This window comes from Neopsephotus bourkii, unplaced genomic scaffold (genome assembly GCF_033783945.1).
Source record: "Neopsephotus bourkii isolate Nb327-2 ecotype Australia unplaced genomic scaffold, CSIRO-AGI_Nbou_v1 NB_281, whole genome shotgun sequence".
Lineage (NCBI taxonomy): Eukaryota > Metazoa > Chordata > Aves > Psittaciformes > Psittacidae > Neopsephotus > Neopsephotus bourkii.
Genome location: NW_026900790.1, coordinates 243,770 through 269,166, shown reverse-complemented (window position 1 = coordinate 269,166; position 25,397 = coordinate 243,770). Strand labels below are relative to the sequence as shown.

The following is a 25,397-nucleotide window of genomic DNA, read 5'->3' as shown; positions in this document are numbered from 1 at the left end:
CAGATTATTCGACTGGAAAACATATGCCAAAACGGAGGGATAGAGGAGGAACATGGAATGTCACTAGCCTCTTCCCCCTCTTTGCTGAGATCAATAGAGCTACATCACATAGCCCAAATCAATGCAAAAGCAGAAATAGATGATCATCATAATGGTCTGACATTAGATATGTGTTGTCTGCTCTGTCTTTGCCCCCTCTCCATGCTAGAAACAGCAGCCAGCAGTCACAGCATCCACTGGGGAACATTAGGACCATCAAAAAGGGAGGAACTAATATTGGAAAAGCAATGAACTATTAGAGGCCCCTGTGCAGTCGTAAGGCTGTAGCTGGGTACTGCTCAGAGCAGCATGGATTGATGTGCCAGGCTCCAGGATTGCTTGGATCTCCTAGAAATGATGTTTGCAGATCCTTAATCCAATAGCAAGAAGTAACGATGGTGATTTCAGTGGGAAGCCCTGGGAGAAGGAGAGGCAGGGAGGACAAAGGAGGGATGCTGCGGGGTATGGGGAGGATGGAGCTTGTCCTGCCAGGTCTGGCAACCATTAATCCCTGTTCTAGGGAAATGGGGCTATTTCATGGGCAAAATAAACCACCCGCAAGTCTTGAGTAGGAGCTGCTGGAGCACTGGCTGGAAGCATTGGGATGGCGATGATAAATTCCCTTTACCTTCATCAGCCCAGGGCTGCTGGTGCTGCACAAAAGCAGACTGGAGGGGAGGGATGTGTTGACTGAGTGAGCCATGGTTCACCAAGCTCCTCTTCCACTTAGTTATTCATTTAATTATTTGTAATGACTATTATCAAACCAGCATCTGCTCCTGCTGCTTGCCTGGCTATCCAGCCTGATCCAGCCTTTCAGGAGTCCAGGGTGGGTTTCAAGAGCTTTATAAGGAGATATTAACGGAGAGAGGTCTTGTTTTGACTCTGGTGGGCCAGGAATGATGCTCCAGGCTGGAGGTGATGGTTTTAGAAGAGTAGGAAACAGATGAGCTCAATTGGCGCAACAGAAATGAGCCATTCTTTTGCTGCCAGTGACCAGTCTAGTATGGGACAGTAAAATAGAAGTGAGGTGGTAGAAGGAGACCTGGCTCAGGAGTGTGTTTCTAAAGTGAGTCTGAAGACAGTTAGTTGTCTGTGCTTCATTTGCTGTGGTTTATACAGCAGAGCTGTCTTAAAGTGTATGAACTGGATTTCTCTTGGATAAAACAAACCTGGATGATGTTAACAGGCTCCAAAGACTGATTCAGTCTTTGGGATGAGGCTTTGATAGGTCTGAAGTAAAGCTCCTGAAGTACACCTAGTATGGATGCTGGATTTTAGCAGAAACAGTGTCCCTTTACAGGTAACTCCTGTTACACTATGCTATTTGATAATGGAGGCATATTGTCTGGGAGAGCTTTTCCCATCTCTGCTGCTGGCATGCTTGGTCATTTCACCTCTTTCTCACCTAACCTCCACTGCACAATGAGCCTTTCCAAAAGAGACTGTCCCCATCCAGCTTAGTGGAGGAGTAACAGGCTAACAGAGTTATGTGGTGCTCTCACACTACGGGACAGGACTGATGCTCCAGTCTGGAAGTCTCTCTATTGGTGACCTTAAAGATATCTGCTTTTTGCCATGATCATGGTTTATTTTCCAGCAATGGGGCCAAGTGCTTGATAGCACCAATTTCTTTGTCCTCCAACCCCACTGCTTTCCCTTTATGCTTTTGAGCCCATGCCCATGACTTGGAGGGGTTTATTGTTCCCTTCTCTTCAATAGCCATAGGACCCCATCTCCCTCTTAGAAGTGTGACTGAGGCATCTGCCATCAGCATGCCTGGGAGACTCAAGCATCACCCTCCTGCAGACCCCACAGCAGCCAGGAGATAATGCTGAAAAGCACCAGTCGAGTGATGCAAGGTATTCTTTACCTTCTTTCATCTACCAGCCCCATGGGCTGCTTGCCAGGATGCCTGTGGGGCTAGCCATGGCCAGTGTAGAAGCTCAGGGAAGGCCGGAGCCTGTGTCTTTAAAGATTAATAGTGTTGTTTGCTCATTAAGGAGATCGTTTTGAAGTCAGCTGTAGCCAGAACATTCGAGTGCAAGCATCTGTTTGCTACTGGGAGAGGGTATTTATTGTCTGCTACTTCAATGGATGTAAATAAACAGCCAGACCTAGATAATGTTCAGACAAACAAACAAACAGCTGCCAGAACAGGTCCCCTGGTAGTTGACCTTCGGGAAGCATCATGCTGATGTTTTAATAGCAGCCAGCATTGCAGCATGAAGCCCAGTGAATTCAACTTTCCAGGAAGCAGGATTAACGTGCAGCCTGAAAGTGTTTGGCCTGGGAAGCTCTGCACGTGTGTGTTGGGTTAAAGGAGGGCAGTGGAGCTTCTGGTGCTGAGTAGAGATCATCTTGTGGTCCAAGGTGTGTCCAGGACTGATGTGGAGGTGATGAGCATGTTTGTGGAGCAGTGTACACGTCTGTTAATAGTGGCTGTAGCAAACTGAGCACTTTGAAACTCATGTTATCTCCATCACTTCTTGCCTTGAAGAGATGCTCATGGTTCACAGGCAGTTTCAAGGAGAAATCCCATCTGGACTGTCAGTCAGGCTCTAATTCCACAGCCTGATAAAACCGTCTTGAACATAAGAATACCCATACTTCATCCAAAGAAAACTCGTATCTATCCCAGCACACCAGCTTCACATGGGGCTTGTGGCTCACGCCAGCAAAGAAGAGCAGGAACAGAGCAAACTGCTGGTGCGTGCTCCGAATTCCCTGCAATTGGCACCTTCAGGAGCTTTCTGAATAGCGATTGTATCTGTGTCCCTGCTTTAGCGATGATCACTTGCAGGTTTTGATGGGAATCTTCTCATTTCCCCTTCACAGATTCTTCTTTTGATTATTTTGCCTTAGTTCTAATGGGTGCCTTGGAGCCAGGAATAAATCTCTCAAAAAGAAACTGCTGTTGTGTTGTTTGATGCTCAGGACTGTGAAGAATGCTGGGAAGGTGAGGATCCTCTGGGGTCTGTGCCTGGGGTTGAACATAAGTAAGCTAGAGTTCAAGACAGGTAAAGGGATGGCTTGAGTTAAGGGCCAGACTTTTGGCTGCAAGCTCCAATAATCACCTCTTTGCTGGCACAGGGTTTGTTAATGTCTGCCAGACTTTCTGGTCTTCTTCTGAACTATCTCTTCTCTTAGCTTTAACTAAAGAGAGAGGTTTCTGCTCTCATTGTACTGTGTGTGCGTGAGCGCACGTGTGTCTGTTTGCACATGTAGGGTGGAATGAGCCCTGTTCCTTCCTTCCCCTCTGCAAAATAATGACTTTTTGCAGGCAATTAGGCCAGCAATAGCTGTTAAATCGCTTCCGAGTAGCTCTGCTTGCCTGGTGTGAAACCTCTGCAATCTTTTACCTGCACCAAATGCATAGGGGATATCCCTTGGGGGGGGAAGCTGTGCCTCCTGTCTGAGCGGTTTGTTAACTCCAGCTGCCTATTCCTCCAGCCTGCCTCTTCCATCTCTGAGCTTTTCCTCCTTTAATGGGGCCTGGCAAAAGCTGGGGACGGTGACTGAGCCCTGGGGTGGTAATTGGCTGCTTACATATCTAGTGGCCTGCAGATCCGACCCTGGTGATGCTGTGAAACCAAGGCCAAAGCAGCAGAGGTGGAAGGTTTGTTTAGCACAGTGAGAGCCAGGATCTTCTGGAGACCTCTGATGGGGATGAGCAGCCTCGAGGGACTGGGGGGGAGCTGAACTGAGGTGAAGCAGCAGGCAAAGCTCAGCATTGCTCCCTGAGAGTGAGAATATGGAAGAGGGAAGTCTCTGTGGGAAATAGGAAAGGCTCCTGCTATGGGGGCATTTGAGATGCCCTGGTAGAGACACAACAGGGAGACTCCTCTGTTTCGCAGCCTGCAGCTCTTCTATGTCCTTCCTTTCTCCTGACTGTCTTGAGGGAAATGGCTCATCCTGACCCTGTTGGCCTCTTTGCTCTTGACCTCACGGGTGAACCACATCAGTGTCCACTCTCAGAAAGAGAGGCCCTGAGGAGCTGAATTCATCCATTACAGACCGTGGACACAAGAGAGCCCTTTCCTCCTAGGCAGTGAGGGGCAGTGGGAGGCATGGATGGTCAGGCTCTGACCTCTTGGTGTGTTGGTGTTGTGACATGTGTTGCTGTCATCACCAGATCCATCAACATGACAAACTAACTGCAGGACCTCTGGTGTCATTTGACCAGCCCAAAAGCCAATGCCTGCACATGCACCCACTTCTGTGGAGCTTAATGGCTAACACATAGGATCTGAGCATCCCTGAGCATCTTCCATATCCTTTGCCATCACAAGGAGCCACTTTAACTCCTCTCTGCCTCATTTCCCCTGTCTTTCCTTGGGGAGTAAGACTTCTTTGTTGTCATATAGCAGGTGGTGTATAAGAATATGCTACAAATCTTGTATATCATTGCTGCTCTTTGCTCATACTAGCTTTCCAGACCCTTTGTCATTCCATCTTTTCCTTTCTTTTTGCCTTTATAATACAGAAGCAATTTACACTCAGTTTCTTGGCTGAAAGGTTGATACAGAAGGAACAAGCTCATGGACTGTGCCAGAGAACAGTGGGAAAAGGTCTTGGTACCATAAGTTCTCCACAGCTTGTTATTTCCTTTGGGTGGGAAGGGTGCTTTTAGCTCAGCTATCAAACTGCTCAAGTAAAAACCCCAGATGTGAACCTTTGGTCTGGAAAGTGTTGAGATCCTGATGTGGAGCATGAAGCAGATCTACTACAGCATAGCTTCTTCTAGGGAAAGGTGCTGTGTTTCTGAAAGATAGAAGTGAAAGGAAACACGCTGAAAACATAGCAAGAGAGATAAGGAATGTGACTGCAAGTCTGAAACACATAGCCATGGGTTTGTTGAAGTACAGGACCTCACAAGATCGAGAAGGACCTGACAGCTAGATTATCATCAGGGAAGATCGGCTGAGAAAGTTGGGGTTGTTCAGCCTGGATAAGAGAAGGTTGCGTGGAGATCTCATAGCAGCCTTCCAGTATCTGAAGGGGGCCTAGAGGGATGCTGGGGAGGGACTCTTCATTAGGGACTGTAGTGGTAGGACAAGGGGTAATGGGTTAAAACTTAAACAGGGGAAGTTTAGATTGGATATAAGGAGGAAATTCTTTCCTGTTAGGGTGGTGAGGCACTGGAATGGGTTGTCTAGGGAGGTTGTGAATGCTCCATCCCTGGCAGTGTTCAAGGCCAGGTTGGACGAGGCCTTGGGTAATATGGTTTAGTGTGAGGTGTCCCTGCCCATGGCAGGGGGGTTGGAACTTGATGATCTTAAGGTCCTTTCCAACCCTAACTGTTCTATGATTCTATTCTATGATTCTATAACTGTAGTGATAGGATAAGGAGTGATGGTTTAAACTGAAACGGGAAGTTCAGGTTAGATTTAAGGAAGAAGTTCTTTAGTGTGAGGGTGCTGAGGTGCTGGCATAAGGTGCCCAAACAAGTGATAAATGCACCATCCCTGACAATGTTCAAGGCCAGGTTTGGACAGAGCCTTGGGAAACATGGTCTAGTGTGAGATGTCCATGCCCATGGCAGGGGTTGGAACTGGATGAACTTTAAGGTCCTTTCCAACCCTAAGTATTCTATGATCCTATTATCCTGAACTGAAATTATAGATTGAAAGGGATTACGAACCTTCTCCAGCTGCTTTTGAGCCCAATCTCTAGAAGTTTGGTTTAGATAGGAAAGGAAAACTCTGGTGTTTTGTGCATTTTCTCTGGGTCACTGCCAGGGATAGAGTGGGACTGTGTGTCCTGTTCTTTCTCTTAATTCCAGTTATTGATGTTCCTAAGTGACACCCTGTTATGAGATATGTCTGGAATCATAAGGTGCCATATTTGTGCAGGACTGATTTCAGTATCTGATATATATAATAAACAAGAGAAATAGCCTGTGTTGGATTGCTCAATCCGCAATAATATATTGCCCTATGGAATATTAGCAATAGGAACAATAATATCATCTGAGTGAGTCAGTCCTGCAGACTCTTTGTGTTTCTTTATCTTCTGCTCATCATCACAACAAATTCTGCCTTTTGTGCCATCATTTTCATCTCAGTAGATTTGTCCAGGCAATTACAGTAACACGGTGACAGTGCCAGATAACTGTGAGCATCGTCTGGATTGTTCTTCTGCAGTGCTCTACTGTTTATGGGGCCAGCAGTTAAACCTGCTTTATCCTTAAGTGAGGATGCAAGGGAAAGGTTCACTTTTGGTTGTTTTCCAAATGACATGGACCACAATAGATTTATCCAATTATTATTATACAGTCTCCATGAAAAGAGGAAAAATACTCATGCTCTTTGCCTGTTTTTGCTCTGCAGATCCGTGTGGATGGCACCACCAAGAACACACTGGAGTATGAGATTGTGCAGGTGGTGGATACTGGTCCCATACTGCGAGATATGGCTTTCTCAGTGGATCATGAGCACCTCTACATCATGTCTGAGAAGCAGGTAAGAAACCCTGTCAGTCCATTGTGGTTCATGTTAAGGACATCAGAATTGCACATGATGTTCTGTGAATAAGTACGGTTACTACAAAGATGTGCTCTGTTGTTGATCTCATGATGACTTGTCCTTAGAAACCATTGTATTTATACAATGATGCAGTTTTTGAGGGCATCTCTGGGGCAGAGAACGAAGGGGGCAGAAACCACCCTCAGTGTTGCTTTATGCAGTACACTTCCTACTGGCTACATGACAAGGAGTTGCTATTGCATCTGCTGCGTACCACATTGCTCTCCACCCCCATTCAAACTGTGTCGACATCTGCCACAGATACGGAGAAGTTTAACAACGCTGAATCACTTGGCATCACCTGGAGTATTTGGAGAACATGAAGCCTCTTTGAGACACAGTGATCAAGAGTGTAGGATGCTGCCTGCCAGGGTGCAGGCCAAGTTTGGTGTGACATTCCTGGTGTGTTATTCAGTAGTAGTATTGAAAATACTAACAGGCAGATGCCAGGGAAGGACCAATCTGGGTGTTCAACATGGAAGTTTGGCTGATTTCAGCAGAGTGCTTGGCCTTAGGAAGTTTGATGCTTGGAGTGGGAGAAGAAGGAGCTAGTTTTGCATGAAGAAATCCCTTGTATGTAGTTAGTCTGCTGGACATACAGGGCTACTTGAATTATAATATCTGGTTGATCCATGCATGTTCATGGGGAACTTTAGATCCATATAGAAAAGGGAGCAATAAGGGGTTGTGGTAGGGTGATGGCAGGTGCCCTACAGTACAACTTCAGTGGAGGCCACCAGTCCAACTGTGATGTTCACCCATACGTTAGAGTTCAATGATTCATTGAGGAAGTATCACCCACCTGACCTTGGATCATGTAAGTGGCACCAACACAAAACACCACTTCATCTGCTTCCTACTGGCTTCATGAATTGCCTGGAGGATGCCTACATGTTCCTCCTCATACCCTCTTCAGATGGCTGTTTTCCAGGCTGTGGCTAACACTGAAATTATTGGCCTTTACCTAAGCTAGGAGTTTTCTAGGAGTACATGTGGGTTTTGGAGGGAGGCTTGCTGTGGTCCTGCAGCTCATATGTGACAGGCTGGCTGTTCTTCTCCCCATACAAAGTAGAGGGGTTGTAGTTTCCAGTCTGTGACTGTCATTTCTTTTGCTTGAACCACTTTATTGTAAAAGTTTTGTGCCTCTGTGATGTCTCCAACTTTCCCCCTGAGCTATGGGTATTTGTATGGATATTTGGAGTAGGGGGGAAGCAACTCTGTACCTTCATCTAATTAAAGAGACTGAGTTGACAATAATACAGGAGAAAGGATGTGACTGGGATTGCTTTCTCATCTGCTCCATGCTGGGCAAGGATGGGATGTCACCTCCAATGCTGAAGTGAAAACAGTCCCAGTCACCTGTTGGAATAGAGTGGGAAGCTGGAGGCAGGTGATGCTTGCGAGCTGCTGTGTGACTTTAGTCAAGACATTGTCCCTTTTTCTCATCCTTTTATTATGTGGGTCTTTTTTCTTTACTTAGATTAGTATGGGATTCTTTGCATGGTCAAAGCCATCGGGCATGGCAACACACCTATAATCAATTCGCTGATTTGCTCAGTGTCCTACTTGTGCAGTTCCATTTGGCAACAGGTCACCTCAGATACCACCACCTTTCAGCCCTTCAGATTTACAGAGATGAGACGTTTGGCTCCTTTGGGCTGGTTGCTCTCATCAAACCCAGGAGCTGTCTCTGCTCCCCTTAGGAAAGGGCAGTGGGACAGCACTGTTCATTCACTCATTTCCTTAAAAAAATGAAATCTGGAACAAGGAGAGCAATTTGATTTTCCTCCAGGAACTTCCAAGAATATATTCTTGCTGTTACATTGACTACCTGCACTGTACTGACCATTACAACATGAACAGATTCATTTTGTGGTTGGCTATTCTAAAGCACAAGCTTAAGCAGGTTATTTTAGGGCTACAAAATGTTGACTGAGCCCTATAGAGAACTCAGTGAGTCCCCTGTGATTTGTTCAAGCATTTCCCTCTACTCATCTTTGAAGCCCAAGGGTGTTTGTATGAGACAGGTTAGTGAAAAGGACTTCTTATTTAAAATCTGATCCTGTTTTGTGAAACACTCAACACTACAAAAGCCTTTGCCCACCTCTGATTTTATCTTTGACATAGCAAGCAATGTGAATGACAGGGCTGCGTTTGTGGCAATCCAGTCACTATCTGTGTGCTTGTGATATGACCCACTTCAAGAGCTAGAATGAATTAACATTTGTAGGGCTTCAGTGGCTGAGAGTGGGCTCAGGACTCCTTTGCTGGAAACAAGATCATGAACAGTGTGGAGGAGTGCAGGTTGGCCTTGGGGAGCATGTATCCCATCCATTGGGATATATGCTCCCCAGCATATATCCATATAACTATATATCCATATATCCATATATCCAAGCCATGTCATACAGTTCTTTGAATAAACAGATGAAGATCTGACATATCAGAGTTCTTCACTGCCCACACAAATCCCCTGGTATTATGAGGTCTATGGAGATGAGGGACAGGAGCGTGATGGCTTGACCTGACCTTTCCAAAGGCAGGCAGACACCAGGACTAGTCCCATCCCTAGGGAAGGAGGAAGTTTTTCTCCTTCTGTCTGCTGGGCTCAATCCTGGCTGTGCCCCAGGAGTAAGAGTGATTCTGTTTGGTGTAGCTGCTCCATTAATTTTATGAGCCTTGGCTCCATCACTCAAGCCCCAGTGATGAAGCCAGGTTCTCCAGCTTATCCCAGTCCTATCATGGCTTTGGCAGTTCCAGCAAGTATTGCTCTTGCCATGCCCCAGACTGTCTGCATTTGGTATTTGGCCTCAGCTCAGCAAGGCACCCTTTAATATGAAACACCATCAAAAAGCTGTCACTATAAATCTGGCTACAAGAAGAGACTTTCACGTGCTGCCAAAAGACTATAACCCCTGGCTTTTTGAAGGTCAGCATCTGCACGGGAATACTTTCCTCAGTGCATCAGGGGGTCCTTGGTTTGTACATGGGAGCTTTCATCTGACACTGAACTCCCTGGGCTCCAGAGGGAATGGGGAGTCCAGGGAGTTCAGGTCCAGATGTGGTCTGTGGCTGAAACAGGTCCTCCCTTGGAGCTCCTCTCAATGCTGAGAGGTGACAAAGCAGCAGTTTAATCAGATAGGCCATGCTCTCACGAGCAGGATGCAACAGCATTTCACCCTCAGAGGGGCTCTATTATATACAAATACATATTTTATAGGGAGATGGATTGAATGAGAGAGACAGGAAGATTTGTCATTGAAACCCAGAGACACATTGTCCAAAGGTCCATTATTTCACTGAGGTGCAGGCATATGTGTCTTTCAAGTGCAAACGTGTTTCAAGTCCCTGTTGACAGAGAGAAGGGTTGATGCATGCATGGGATACATCGTGATTTATCAGGAAATCTGTCCTTTAGTCCCAGCCTTCACAAAGGCTCCAAATGAGGTGCAAGCTGGATGTTGTTTCACACTAGACAGGGGTCTTGCCTGGGAGAGGCAATAGAGAACTGCTCTGAGGTGTGATTTCCTTACTTACCTATTTGAATAGCACTTGTCCCTTTATTGAGATGTTCCCTGGGGGCCTCAGGGATATGGGTACGTTGGAGGCTTGCGCTGTTTCTTTTCCCTGTTGTGTTTCTGGTGTGCAGACACTGTGGAGCCTGTCTCATGTGCTGATCTAAGGGATGAGGAGCAGATGGGAAATGTTGCTGAAGGAGCAGGGGAAGGATTGTCTGCATCTCCTCTGCTCCTCACCACACATGCACATTCTCAGGTCCCTCTTCCCCCTCTAACTCCCTCTGAATTTCTTCCCCCTCTCAATTGAGAAGCCAGAGCCTACAAGCTCCTTGGATTGTGATGCTTCTTTCACCTCTTTCTCACTATCCCTAGCTTTCTTTCTGATTCCATCCCTCTTTATGGCCCTGTCCTCTCGTTTGCAGGATTTAACTTGCTTTTCCATCTACCCTGGCATCCCTGTTCCTTTGCTCTCTCCTCTTCCATCTATTCCCACACTGCTGGCTGACCATGTTTCTTCGCTTCCTTGATGCTTAAGTGTTGGCATTCACACACAGCCCAGCTCTACATGCCAGGAGGTGCAGGATGCTGATTTTCCTATTGTGGTTTTAGACTAGCATTTAAAAGGTCACCTCCACTATGTTAAACATCTCTTTCGGGCTCCTTGGTCTCTCCCAGTGTTAGGTGTGTTGCAAAGCTGACGCAGCACGTAGAAGCAATTCCAAGACATGAGAATCTCAGCTTTTCCCTTTCATATAGAGGGATCAAAGGAAAGAGCTAGAGAAAATGAACTTAAAGGCTCAAAACCCAGAAGGCAAACAACAAGAGGCTCCAACTTCCTATTACTAAGTTCCCAAGACTTTGAGCTGCCTCCTACTTTTGGTTTACTAATGGCTGGGGAAGACTTTGTTCTACAATCAGTGTATGAGTAACCCTGCGTTTGACTCAAGGAAGGAGATTTGCTGTCCCTGCGCAGGAGAGTTTGTTTCATGCAGGTGATTCAGCTTCATGCTCCGGTGGAAAAGTGTGTTTCTTCCCTGTAACTAGCACAAAGTCATCCACGATCTGAGAATAAATCACATCTGTGCAGTGCTATCATTCCCTAAAACCATTACAGTGTGGCAGAGGTGAGCCCGGTAGGGTCATGCATAGCAGAAGCAGATAGGTATTTGGGGGGGAGAGGGTGCTCTTTTAAACTTTGCCAATGAAATATCAAATAAATATGTACTTCAACTAAAGCATGGCAGAAAACACATTTGGGAAGAATTAAGTATTGCAAATCATGTTGACAGGCTCTTTTTGGACTTTCTATATCTGTTTCTCATTAAAACAGGGAAGGTTTATACCTATTTGTCTCCTGAGATTTCTTCTTCTTCCCTTTGCAGCTGAGTCACTATCTGCACACAGAACGATTGTGTGCAAATTAGCTGCAAAAGAGGTGGGGACTGGCTAGTTTCCTTCTGATTTCATGACCACTGATTAAAATCTTGTCTGCTGCTTATGCTATCCTATAAATTAGTTAAAGCAATCATTAATAAATTGACTTTAATTATAGCTTAATTTCTCCAAATGTGGGCTTTGCACAAGATAGCCATTAGCATTAACTGTTTGGTTTGGAGTGGCTGTTTCCGAAGGACTCTCAATTTGAGGCTGTCCCCAGAAACACTGGCTCAAGATCACAAGGTTTATAAAAAGCTCAAGAGGTTTCTTTCCTTTTCATTTGCATTTGTTTGTATGTGAGCCATCAGGTTGGGTGCAGAATATGTTTTTCATCATTGGGCCAGAACCAGAAAAGACAGCAATGATCTTCTTTGAAAATGGAAAGCTGAGATTGTCTAATAGGTGTGACTTTTTGACCTGGGGAGTTAAAAGCTGCAGCAGTTAAAAATAGCAGCTTTCCAGTATCTGAAGGAAGCCTACAAAGATGCTGGAGAGAGACTCTTCATCAGAGACTGTAGTGATAGGATAAGGGGTGATGGGTTCAAACTTAAACAGAGGAAGTTTAGGTTAGATATAAGGAAGAAGTTCTTTCCTGTGAGAGTGCTGAGGCACTCAACAGGTTTCCCAAAGAAGTCATAAATGCTCCATCCCTGGCACTGTTCAAGGCCAGGTTGGACAAGGCCTTGGGTGACATGGTCCAGTGTGAGATGTCCCTGCCCATGGCAGGGGGTTGGAATTGGATGATCTTAAGGTTCTTTCAAAACCGAACCATTCTATGATTCTATGAGAAATTGTAGATTTTGGCACTGTTCTTGCAGATTTCTATCATTTGACTCTGCTGTCATGTAGGCTCTTGAGTATTGGCTGTCAATCTGTTGAAGGGGCTACTGTGGACAGTGTGAAAGATGGCCACCTTGTATACATTTAGCCTTTGGAGATGGTCAGGTCTTCTGCAGGTCTCCGCTGTTCATCTTCTGAAAGCCAGGAAGGAAGGGAGCTGACAGCATAGAATCAACCAGGTTGGAGATGACCTTTAAGATCATCAAGTCCAACTATTACCCCAGGACTGCCAAGTCCACCACTAATGCATGTCACTAACAGCCTCACATAGCCTCTTCCTTGGAGTAATTGCCTGCTCCTAAACCAGCCTTACATCCTAGATAATATCAGGGTCATCAGAGCTTCTAAAAGGCCCAAATCAAGAGTTAAAATACACATTCTCTTTGCAAAGATGCATCATGTTAGGCTCTGTTTATACCCTCAAAAGAAGAGGACTCTAAACTGCCTATTTCTTTGCCCAGCTGCCCTGCTCTTCGGCTTCCATGCACAAAACAGATCAGGAAGAGCAGTTCCCAGAGTTCAGTTAATCCCAATTGGCAGCAAAAGCAACTTTGGTTCTCTTTGCCTGTTCTTTTGTGCCCCGAAAATACCACTCATTGCCCTCAGTAATATCAGAGACTGAACTCCGCTCTCCCCTTGCATTTGCATTCATCTAATTAAGGGCCTGTTAAATAAGGTCAGATGCCCTCTGAGAAATGACTGCAGAGATGGAAACTCCTGCATGGATGCTCAGCTAAGGATGGAAAAGACACTGTGCAAGTGCCTGTGTTTCACAGCCAAGAATGATAAAGGCTGTTTGGCCCACCAGCGAAACTGCAGCACATTTTGCTGCTGACTCTTTGGAACTGATTCTTTATCAGCACAAGGCATATTACCTCAGAAAGCCATCATTTAGCTGGATTTTAACTCGTTTGTTGCTCATACATGGGTATCCCAGGAGGAAGAAGCTGTGGGATAAATAAAGGGGTAGGTGGGTTAACCCCGGTTAACTTCCTGCTGGGTTGGTTGTGTGTTCCAGCAGGCATGTATGTAACTCGGGAAGCGGGAGTGAGGAAGCAAGGAACCAATTCAAGGTGTTGGAGGTTTCCCAAATGAGCCATTTATAGCAAAGGAAGAAATTCTGCTGTGGGCTCTCTCCATCCCATGAGATACGTGGGCATCTGGAATTTCATCTCCAATTGCCCCTCAGCCTTGGGCTTTTCACACTTGAATTAAGCTCTTTTTATGCTTTGGAAATGCTTTTTAAAGCCAATATGATGCTATATTTAAGTGCCCCACTTAGCCCTAAAACAAGTACTATAATAAGTGCATTGGAAAGGAGAAAATGCTTATGGTTGAGCAATAGTCCAGCATTTGGGAGACTTAGACTCATGTCCCACCTTGCTCGCAAATTCCTTGTACAGCTGAGGTCAAACCATTATAAAACCATGTGTCCTGAAGATACAGGTATTTCCAAGACAAGGACCTCTTTTGGAGCTTTCCTACCACTTGCTATAGAAAACTCAGGCCCCTGTCACCTGAGGCTGGTGTGCATGCCCTGCTCAGAGCTGGAAAGCATTGCTGGATCCCAAAGTTCAGAGGGACTTTTGCTATGTCAGGTACTCTGAGCTCTGTTGTGTGTAATGGAGAGGGAAATGCTTCTTGAGAGAGTTGTTCTCCCCTTTGTAGCCATCCTGAGGATGACATGAAGACATAGATTTCTTGATGCCATCCAGAGGAATGTTGGCAAGCCCGAGCTGTGTAGAGGGGACATCTGAGAGCATTTTGATAGTCTTGCACTAGAAGGAACGATTTCACGTGGAATGCATTTACCCTGGATTTGGAGAAGGCTGAGGTTCTTAATGACTTCTTTGCCTCAGTCTTCACTGGCATATGCTCTGAACACACCACCCAAGTCTTGGAAGGCAGATGCAGGCACTGTGAGAATGAAGACCTTAGGCCCATTGTAGGAGAGGATCTGGTTCAAGAGCATCTTAAGAACCTGAATGTGCACAAGCCCATGGGACCTGATTAAATCCATCCGCGGATCCTGAAGGAGCTGGCAAATGAAGTTGCTAAGCTGCTGGCCATCATATTTGAAAAATCATGGCAGTCAGGTGAAGTTCCTGATGACTGGAATAAGGGAAATATAACCCCCATTTTCAAGAAGGGGAAAATGGATGGTGAATTACAGACCAGTCAGTCTCACCTCTGTGCCTGGCAAAATCCTGGAGCAGATTCTCCTGGAAGGCATGCTAAGGCACATGAAAAACAACAAGGTGCTTGGTGACAGCCAGCATGGCTTCACTAAGGGGAAATCCTGCCTGACCAATTTGGTGGCCTTCTATGATGGGGCTACAGAACTGATGGACAGGGGTAGAGCAGTTGACGTCATCTACCTGGACTTGTGTAAAGCATTCAACACTGTCCCACACGACATCCTTGTCTCTAAATTGGAGAGACATCAATTTGATGGATGGACCACTCGGTGGATAAAGAACTGGCTGGATGGCTGCACACAAAGAGTTGTGGTCAATGGCTCAATGTCCAGCTGGAGACCAGTAACGAGTGGTGTCCCTCAGGGATCGGTGTTGGGACCAGTCTTGTTCAACATCTTCGTTGCTGACATGGACAGTGGGATTGAGTGCGCCCTCAGCAAGTTTGCCGATGACACCAAGCTGTGTGGTTCGGTTGATACGCTGGAGGGAAGGAATGCCATCCAGAGGGACCTTGACACGCTTGTGAGGTGGGCTGATGCCAACCTCATGGAGTTTAACCATGCCAAGTGCAAGGTCCTACACCTGGGTCGGAGCAATCCCAGGCACAGCTACAGGCTGGGCAGAGAAGAGATTCAGAGCAGCCCTGTGGAGGAGGACTTGGGGGTGTTGGTGGATGAGAAAATGAACATGAGCCGGCTGCAGTGTGCGCTTGCAGCCCAGAAAGTCAACCGTGTCCTGGGCTGCATCAAAAGGAGCGTGACCAGCAGGTCGAAGGAGGTGATCCTGCCCCTTTTTTCTGCTCTCGTGAGACCTCACTTGGAGTATTGTGTGCAGTTCTGGTGTCCTCAACATAAAAAGGACATGGAACTGTTGGAACAAGTCTGGAGGAGGCCACGACGATGAAGCCAGGAGCACCTCCTGTATGAAGACAGGCTGAGAAAGTTGGGGCTGTTCAGCCTGGAGAAGAGAAAGCTGCGTGAAGACCTCATAGCAGCCTTCCAGTATCTGAAGGGGGCCTGTAAGGACGCTGGAGAAAGACTTCATTAGGGACTGAAGTGATAGGACAAGGGGTAATGGGTTAAAACTGAAGCAGGGGAAGTTTAGATTGGATATAAGGAGGAAATTCTTTCCTGTTAGGGTGGTGAGGCACTGGAATGGGTTGCCCATGGAGGTTGTGAATGCTCCATCCCTGGTGGTGTTCAAGTCCAGGTTGGACGAAGCCTTGGGTGATATGGTTTAGTGTGAGGTGTCCCAGCCCATGGCAGGGGGGTTGGAACTGGGTGATCTTCAGGTCCTTTCCAACCCTAACTATTCTATGATTCTATGATTCTATTACTTTAATGCAGGCCGGTATCCCTTTGTTTCATGCTTGGCCTTGCTTATCCATTCCAGAACCCTGTCTCTTGCAGACCTTCCCCATCTCAGAGAAATGACTTCTCTGCAAGCACATTACATTTATCACTGGGATCCAGCTGGGGAGGACTGTATCATTGCAACTGCTCAAATACTTTGAATGCATGTATCTTAGCCATGGATAGAGTCTAAACCCTGCTTGCTGTCAAGATGTGAACTCATATAACCACCCTCTGCGTTGGAGCACTGCTGGTGACGTTCCAGAGCTGATGAGCAGAGGGGGCTGAGTGACACATCCTTGGTCATGCCACGTGCCTATGACAGATTAGTGCATCTCTGCTGAGTCTCCCAGTCACCCCTGGGCCAGTATTTGGGATGCATTTATGGCCACATAGATACATTAACACAATTTAGTGCCTGGTACAGTCTTTCTTATTAAAGGACTGATTAGTCACAGTGGTGGCATATTTGTGGCTAAACTCTACACTTATGCCCTCCTCTACATGTCCAATGTTTGAGGGTAGAACTCTGGCTTTCACACTGCCATCTGTGCATCTGCATTTGGCTTGAACTTCAGGAATGCCTAATGTCAGCATTCATCTCCTTGCTTGCCAAAGAGTCATTCCCATGCCAGGATGCTTCCTCCACAGGCTGCTCAAAGAAGCAGTGCAGGAGCTGGGGGATGCACAAAGGCTTTAGACAGTTCCCGTAGAAGATGGTTTCATTCATCTTTGGGACTCCTTGTCTTAAGGTATCCATGTGATGGACACAGTTGTAAGGGGTTGCCTGGAGTCATGACAGGAGGAATGAGGTGGGTCATTCAGTCTAACCATGTCTCTCTCCTCCTGTTCCCTGTATTTTTAAGTGGGAACACTGGTCCTTCTAATTCATCAGGCTTTTCTTTCACTTACTTTCACACTATTACTTTCTAAAGTAATAACTCCCCTTTACCTCGCACAGAAGACAAAGAATGTGTAAGACTGGAGGGTATAGTGAGCAAGGCTCATAAATGCAGAAAGCATTTGTGGAGTCATTCCCTGGGTGGAAGCAACAGGGACTATTGATCCTTGGGAGCGGGTGACGGGTGGGAAGCCATGCAAACGTGTTCCCTAGGGCACAGCTCTGCCTGGCACACAGTGTGCAGGTCATTTGGATCTATTGATCGCGGTGCTGTTCCTCTGTGGTGTGGCCTTTCTGAGTCAAACACAGGCTGCTACCGTGCTGTTTGGGGAAAGGAGGTGGATCTGTGGAGTTAAATCCATTGCTCCTCTTGTTTTAAACACCAAAAACCCACTCCCATCTCCTTGCCAGACTGGTAGGTTGTGGTTTCACCTGGGAAGAGGTCAGGATATTAAGGGCATCTCAAGGAATTTAACTGGCAATCTGAAAATCCCCATTCTCCCTTCCCCCAGCCTCTGACCCTGTAGTAGACCCAGAAGAAGGGGAGAAGAAAGAGGAAACCTAAGAAGCTGGTGATTACATGTGAAGCCTGGCAGATCTGTAATCCTGGACTCCATTAAACATCTGTCTGCTCCAATCTCAGTGACAGCCACGTCTCCTCCTCTCCACTGCCTCACACTGATCTTACATTTGCAGGTCACTTGAAAGCACCAGTTGTTAATCATCCCCTTGCTTTGCTATTCCACTCCAGCCCAGCCTGGGCACTGGTGCTCCCAGGGAGGGAGGATTTGGGCTACACGGAAACCCTGGCTCAGAAGTATAGGCACTTCCATACCTCTTGGGTTTAAGCTTTTAAATCAAACACTTGCTCAAGTGCTTTCCCGGATCGGTGCCCAGTGGCTGTCAGAGACCATTCTCTTAATTACTGCTTTTTAAATATGCTTCAAAAGTTGTTTCCATCACAGGCTCATGTATCTTATTACTTTCTTAAAAGCGAGTATTGGCTCTCTTGGGGCTTTTCCATACAACATAAATGCACAGAGTTGTCATTTTCTAATGCCTTTTCTGATTTCCATGCTCCAAAACTCCAAAACATGCTCCTTGTTAGTGAGGATTAATAAGCATTGCATTGTCAGACTCAGGCAGAACTTGTTTAAGTGTTCCAGAACTTGCTATGTCTTCTGCACTCATGACTTTCAGTCTTTCTTCCTTTAGGCTCCTGCTAAACATCTTTTCAGCACTTTATATTACTTGATATAGCCAATATCATCATAGGTGTGTGTATAGTAGGAACAGGAAAATGAAACCCATTCCAGAAACTGCCCTTAAAAGGCAAACTGGCTTTTATGTTCTTTTCTGGAAAAAAGAAAATTTTAATTCATACTGTTAAAGATTTTTCCAAGTTTTTTTCAGGGATTGTTTTTTTTCCCCCAGTTTCTTTGATTTTCCACTATGCGTTTGTACTCAATTACCCTGAACATTATTTTCTTTATTTCCTAACTGGATGAGGAAGTAATGGGAATCCTGGAGACCTAATTCAGTCCATCTTGCTTTGCTTTTATCCTTTTGAACGATATTTTGAACCAGTAAATGGAGCACTTGGTCAACCTATATGTTGTATAGGGTATATCTGTCTGTTTGTAGGGTTGGCTTGACCTGCCTAACCACTTACGTAGATGGACAGTTCAACTTGGGAAAACACTCAGTGCAGTAATGACCTTTCCAAAGTCTAGGCTCACACCTATGGTTGTGTCTATATGATAAACAGAGCAAGACCAAGGGGTTTGGGTAGTTGGGAAGATCTGGGGGTACAGCAGGAGGCTGTGTGAATAAACCAGCGGGTGTTTGTGTGCCCATTCAGTGGCTGTTGTACACAGACAGGACAGTTTTCTCTGACAAATGCCCTATGTGTCATTGCCTGAATAAGAGTCAAGTCAAGACTGGGACCTTTTGACATAGAGGTGCTTAAACTCCTAGTTCTGCTGTCACATCCCAGTACTTTCCACATCATTCCGACTCCCTTTAATTTACCTGATGAATTCAGTCCTTTTCCTCTAGTCCTGAACTCCTACATAAATACCCTCTCTTGTGTCTCTCCTCTGAGAATTTGGATCCATGGATGCCTTTGTGATGTGTTTATAAACTTGTAAAGCCCTTTGGATTTCTTTAGGATGAAAGATGGTATTTGTACAAGATCCCTGCTCCTATGTTATCATTCGGAAAGCTTTCTGTGGAAGAAATTTTCTTCAGAAGTTCATGTGTCAGTAGTTTCTGACCCAAACAGCAAAGGTCACCCATGTGTTTCCTCATACCATCACAGAACCCCAGACTGGTTTGTGTTGGAAGGGACCTTAAAGCCCCTCCAGCTCCAACCCCTGCCACGGGCAGGGACACCTTCCACTGGAGCAGCTTGCTCCAAGCCCCTGTGTCCAACCTGGCCTTGAACATTGCCAGGGATGGGGCAGCCACAGCTTCTCTGGGCACCCTGTGCCAGCGCCTCAGCACCCTCACAGGGAAGAGCTTCTGCCTAAGAACTCCTCTCAGTCTTCCCTCTGGCACGTTCAAGCCATTCCCAGTTATCCTATCGCTACAATCCCTGATGGAGCATCATCACACCAGAAACAATGTGTTTTGATGGACTATGAACTCCAGGATGATTCACATAATTGATGTTTCATTCACAGAGCACTGGGACAAAGGAGACAGGCTGATGTTTGCATTGACCTGGCCTCCATCAGGACAAAGTATCTTTTCTTCCCAGAAGCTATGCTAATAAAAGCAATAAAACATGGAACATTCTCTGGCAATGAGACCAAATGCTTCAGTATGGCCTGTGCCTGTAGATGTCAGCTCTCTTATTCTCCCATCCAGACTGAGCAGGGAATAAACCTAAACCATTCCTGGACATTGTTGGAGATCCTCCCTATCTCTTTCCAAGAGCATTTTCTATCCCTGAGCCTTCCACCTCAGGCCATGAACTGTCAGGTTGGTCATTAAAAACCTGTTGGCAGTGACTAATTGTGGTGGTCTCTTTTGCTAGGGAAAATGTGGAACTGATTGTCTGGCTGACCCCATTTGACCTCAGGAATTCTGCATTTAACCTGGCTCTAGACATAATAAACTCCAGTAATTAGCAGAGAAATCCAGTGGTGACATGTCTAATTGATTGGAAATGCCAGTCCCCAATGGGACAAGAAGCTGCACTTGACAGGCAGCAGTGGGGGCTGCAAGGGGGTCGCTGGGATGCTGTCAGGAGGCAGGGAAATGCCGGGAAGGAATGTGGAGCATGTCGGAGGTTTGCTTTTCTTTCTAGCTGAGAATGCTGCAGGTTTGCTTTTCTTTCCAAGCTAATGGCCTTGGTGAAAATGCTATCCATCACTAATTACTTATCCCTATAGTCAGCATCTTTCCCAAGGTTGAGCTCGCACGTTTGGGAAAATCCACCTAATCTCTGCACAGTCCATCTCAGCAAAGACAAAAACACCTCCTCTGAGCCTCATCTGAAAACCTAGCACTTTGTGCCCCACCAAGGAGGCAAGTAGGGGCCCTGTCTGGGAGAACACCATAGTCTTCAGGTTGTTGGTTGATGATACCTCATCTCCTGTGCCAATACAAATGTGTGGTATCCCTTCCTAGGTCTTGCATTTGTGCTTCCAAACTGATGACAGTGGAAAAAAGTGGAAAAAACATTTAATATTATGATTGTGGTTTGGTTTTGGTTTGGTTTGTGCTTAAACCTGGCCAATTTACTGCCCTGGCTCATGGCTGGAGCTCAGGACCACTTACTTGTGTGCAGACCTTGACTTAGGACCATGCCTGGGAGTGAAGGAAGGATTATCTTCATCTGCAGTTGCTGCCTCCCTTTAATCATGGCTTTCCTGCAAGCAATGAACTGGCAGCCAAGTGGACTTTAGCTTACAGCTGTACCAGTGCTAGGGAGCACGACCAGGCGCTGGAGGTATATTGTCTCATCCATTAAATTGGTGTAATAGCACTTGGCACATCCTCACCATGGGGCTGGCGAGCTGACTCCCAGACAGTGTTGGACGTGGTTCAAGCCTGTTTCTGAGGGGCAGTTTGGTTGCAGCTGCTCCATTTGCAGGCTAAGAGAGTTTAATGGTGTGTACATCTGCTATCCTGTACTCACTGGCCTTACAATCAGAGAGTAATGCAGGGCACATTACATTTACCAGTACAGATACAACTTCATAGAGTAGTAAAACACAGTGTTATGTGATTTGTGTAGGTAGGTTCAAAGTCTTCATCCTACTTCACAGGACAGCAGCTATTGCAAGCTGTCAGCCTGAACATTTAATGTGTTTAGTTTCTACTCTAAGCATTTGAAATATTGATTAAGAGCTGATGTCTATCTCGTAAACAGGAGTAGCACAGGAGAAGAGTGGGTACATGTTGTCCAGGTCAGGTTGGAAGGGGTTTGGATCAACCTGGTCTAGTGGAAGGTGTCCTTACCCATAGCAGGGGTTGAAACTGGATGAGGTCTCTTCCAACCTAAACCATTATGTGGTTCTATGATTCTATGATTCTGTGACAGCTCACTGTAGCAGACTTGCTGTGCACAGTGGGGTTGCTGAACTAGCAGCGTCCTCTGGTTAAGGATGTATTGGCATCCTTAGAGGTGTCAGTCCATGCTTCAGGGATAGCTGCCTGTTATCCACCTCGAGCACGTGCCTGACCACAAGGACCTCATGTTTGCATGATGCACTACAAGTGTCCGTGCAGTAAGAAGTCTAGGAGGTGCTGGGAAGGTCAGCTGTGATGTTCTCCTAACCTGTCAGTGGTGCTGCCCAAGCAGTGATTGTCAACAGGAGGATGCTGCCCTTCACTTACCTCCATGTGCTGGTCTCCTGGGCTATGCTGAAATTTCCACATAAACAGAGCCAGCTGAATGCCACCAGCAGCACCATGGAATGTTATTAGTATGGTTCCTGCTGTGGGTTTACTCTGTGACAGGTAGCATTCTCCTAGGCAATTCTGAGGCAAGGCTTGGGAATGTCATGGGCAGGACTGATCCCTAGGGCAGTAGGGACACATGTAATGACAAGGGGGAATGGCTTTAACCTGACAGAGGGGAGATTTAGGTTATATATTAGGCAGAAGCTCTTCCCTGTGAGGGTGCTGAGGCACTGGCACAGGGTGCCCTGAGAAGCTGTGACTGCCCCATCCCTGGCAGTGTTCAAGGCCAGGTTGCACACATGGGCTTGGAGCAAGCTGCTCTAGTGTGAGGTGTGCCTGCCCATGGCAGGGGGTTAGAACTGGGTGATCTTAAGGTCCTTTCCAACCCAAACCAGGCTGGGGTTCTGTCATGCTATGATCTTCAGGAAAAAAGGGAAGGAAAAAAAATTAGGAAGGATGTAGACACTGCTATTTGCCAGTGAGGCTTTAGAAGGGTCCTTGGCCTGTTTTATTTGATAATGTGGAAACAGCCTTGAAGGAGTACAACCTGTTGCAGCTATCCCACCATGAATATTCTCTATTTGCTAATGCAATGGACATCAACACATCAATGTAGTGTCCCTGGGTTTCACAGCCTGCTGGTGTCTCCTCCTCCTCTTTAGGTATCAGAAGTGTACCCACCTCTGTGCATCCAAACTCCTTCAGTACTGGTTTGCATTAGGTGCACCACCTCCTCCCAGCAAAGGAAACCTTTGAAAAGCAATCCAGGGCTTCAGGGACACTTTTTTTTATCCTGGATCAATAAATTGAAAAGGAAAAAGAAATACAGTGACAACACCATATGCACTGGAGCATCCTGCAGAGATTGCGGAGTCTCAAATCAAACATCAGATGTGTAAACAGCGCAGCAGCATTCCTTCATCAGTGTGTCTGCAGATCCATCTATTGCTTTCTGATTATTTGTTTTCATTAATTTTCATAGCTAAACACATAAAAGTGTTCATAGGCTCCCCCTACTCCCCCTTTCTCCTTCCTAGACTTTCTGTTTGAACTGACAATCAATCCACCTACTACTGATTGTGGCACAAAATTTACACAGGCAACAATTTGCAGACTCTTTGCCTCTGTTGTCAGTGCTCAGATAGCTTTGGAGTGTTGTTCTTTCTATGTAGAGGAACAACAGTAGTGGTTGTGGTGCAAAAAGACCTTTTAAATACTGAATATGTTTGATGTATGTTTGAGTTCGTGCCTGTCTTGGCTGCCTTGCGCAATTCTTAAGGAGAAGGAAAGTGAATTTACACGTGATAAAGAACTGCAGTTTTGAATCATTTTCTCTTAAGGCAAAGGGACTATTTTGGCATCGACAGTTTTGCCCCCAGGGTCATAGAAAAGTACTATGCTTCTTTCCTGCTTTTCTTGCTCAGCGAGGTCAGCTCCCTGGAAATATCCTATGTATTTCAATGGGACAATTTTCTTCTTTCTTTGCTTGCATTTCTTTATGTTTTTTTTCTGCCATCCTTCCTCTCCAAGATATTAATTTCTTTTAATTTCACCAAGTGAAAAGTCACCCTGAATTTAGTGCTTCATCTGGGGGAGAAAAGGATTTATTCTATCTTTGCGATTTGCTCTTAGCCAGGGATGCTGCTTTTTCTTCTGCTGTCCACAAGAATGGTCATGTGTAACACCAACCTGATGTAGTTATTTATTAGCCTCTTAGTGATGTCTTAAAAGAAAGGCTAGAGCATTTTCTTAGCTAAACCCTCTCTATTTTGGGTCAGACTGAGAGCCCACTGTGGGTGAATGAGTTATTCTAGTATCAGGAGACCCATTGCTTTTCATAGAATCATAGAATCATAGAATAGTTAGGGTTGGAAAGGACCTTAAGATCATTCAGTTCCAACCCCCCTGCCATGGGCAGGGACACCTCACACTAAACCATCTCACCCAAGGCCTTGTCCAACCTGGCCTTGAACACTGCCAGGGATGGAGCATTCACAACCTCCCTGGGCAACCCATTCCAGTGCCTCACCACCCTAACAGGAAAGAATTTCCTCCTTATATCCAATCTAAACTTCCCCTGTTTAAGTTTTAACCCATTACCCCTTGTCCTATCACTACAGTCCCTAAAGAAGAGTCCATCCCCAGCATCCCTATAGGCCCCCTTCAGATACTGGAAGGCTGCTATGAGGTCTCCACGCAGCCTTCTCTTCTCCAGGCTGAACAGCCCCAACTTTCTCAGCATGTCTTCATATGGGAGGTGCTCCAGTCCTTTAGGATCATCAAGTCCAACCTTTACCCCAGGACTTCCAAGTCCACCACTAAACCATGTCACTAAAGGCCTCATCTGTATTTTCCCTATGAAGCAACAGGTTAGGTGTGAGATGAGGTGGGTGACTGGAAGCATAAGGCATGAGTTCATCATATACAGGACACACAGAAAACCTGGACCTACTGCACGTACATGAATCTGCTGTAATGATCATGGCAGGTCAAAAGGCAAGAGGAAAGCCATGTCATAGAGTCACAGAATGGTTTGTTAGAGATAGAGCCATAGAATCATAGAATAGTTAGGGTTGGAAAGGACCTCAGGATCATCAAGTTCCAACCCCCCTGCCACAGGCAGGGACATAATGTTCTTTACTGTGAGGGTGCTGAGGCACTAGAATGGGTTCCCCAGGGAGGTGGTAAATGCTCCATCCCTGGCAGTGTTCAAGGCCAGGCTGGGCAGAGCCTTGGGTGACATGGTTTAGTGTGAGGTATCCCTGCCCATGGCAGGGGGGTTGGAACTGGATGATCTTCAGGTCCTTTCCAACCCTAACTATTCTATGATTCTGTCACACAGGTATTACCTGGTACTCATCTGATTTACATCCCTCCTCCCCCAGCTTGAAAGAAGACAGCAAAGCAAGGAGTCAGGCTTATTTTTGTCTAGCTTCAAACATTCACAAATGATAAAGCACATCGCCTAAGTGTCACACAATGAACCAACATGCAGCATTTTGTAAATACATGTCCATGCTTATGCAGGACCTCAAAGGGTGTTACAAAACACGAGCCTTGCTCTGTAACCTCTCTATGCACTCAGAATCTTCTGTTTTGAGGCAAAGGTTGGACTTGGTAGTCTTAAAGGTAAATCAACCCGGTTGATTCTATGATTTTATGATTCTATGAAGTTGCTGACAGGTCTGGATACTCCAGTATATACTTTTCTACATATTTAGATGTACAAAACCAGAAGAATCACCTTATCTGCCTGGGGAGCACATCTGGGATGGAAGGCAGCATGTGCTTGGCAGTGAACAACACCATTACACTAATGCATCTGCAAGTGCATTGGGAGGCTGGCGAGGGGCTATTTGGATAATGGAGTGGCTGGGCTAATAAAATTAGCCTCGCATTCACAGCCTGAGTTGGGAGGAGGGGAACTGTCCCTTTCAGTCTTCCCAAGCAGCTCCTGACATCTTACTCCCGCATGACAGCCCAGGAAGGGAAGCTGGAAAGGAGGAGTATTAAAGCAGGGTGAAAACGTGCTTTCTGCACTCACACAGTGCTGATGCTTTCTGTCCCAGCGAACAAGAGGGGGGAAACGAAACCACTGGGCCATGATGCTGTCACCTAGGTAAGACGTGTGAGCGCAGGCTCCAGGAGCCCTGAGCCACTGTCATGCTTCA

General features: G+C 46.1%; 1 protein-coding gene across 2 annotated transcripts in view; it reads left to right on the top strand.

Annotated features, from left to right (window-relative positions):
• The window catches only part of PLXNA4 (plexin A4), a 473,966-nt gene that overhangs the window by 224,614 nt on the left and 223,955 nt on the right, over positions 1 to 25,397 (top strand). For both annotated transcript variants that reach the window (XM_061346821.1, XM_061346822.1), the window contains exon 4: positions 6,372 to 6,503. In XM_061346821.1, coding sequence (XP_061202805.1) covers positions 6,372 to 6,503 — 132 coding nt within the window. The remainder of the gene's footprint in view (positions 1 to 6,371; positions 6,504 to 25,397) is intronic.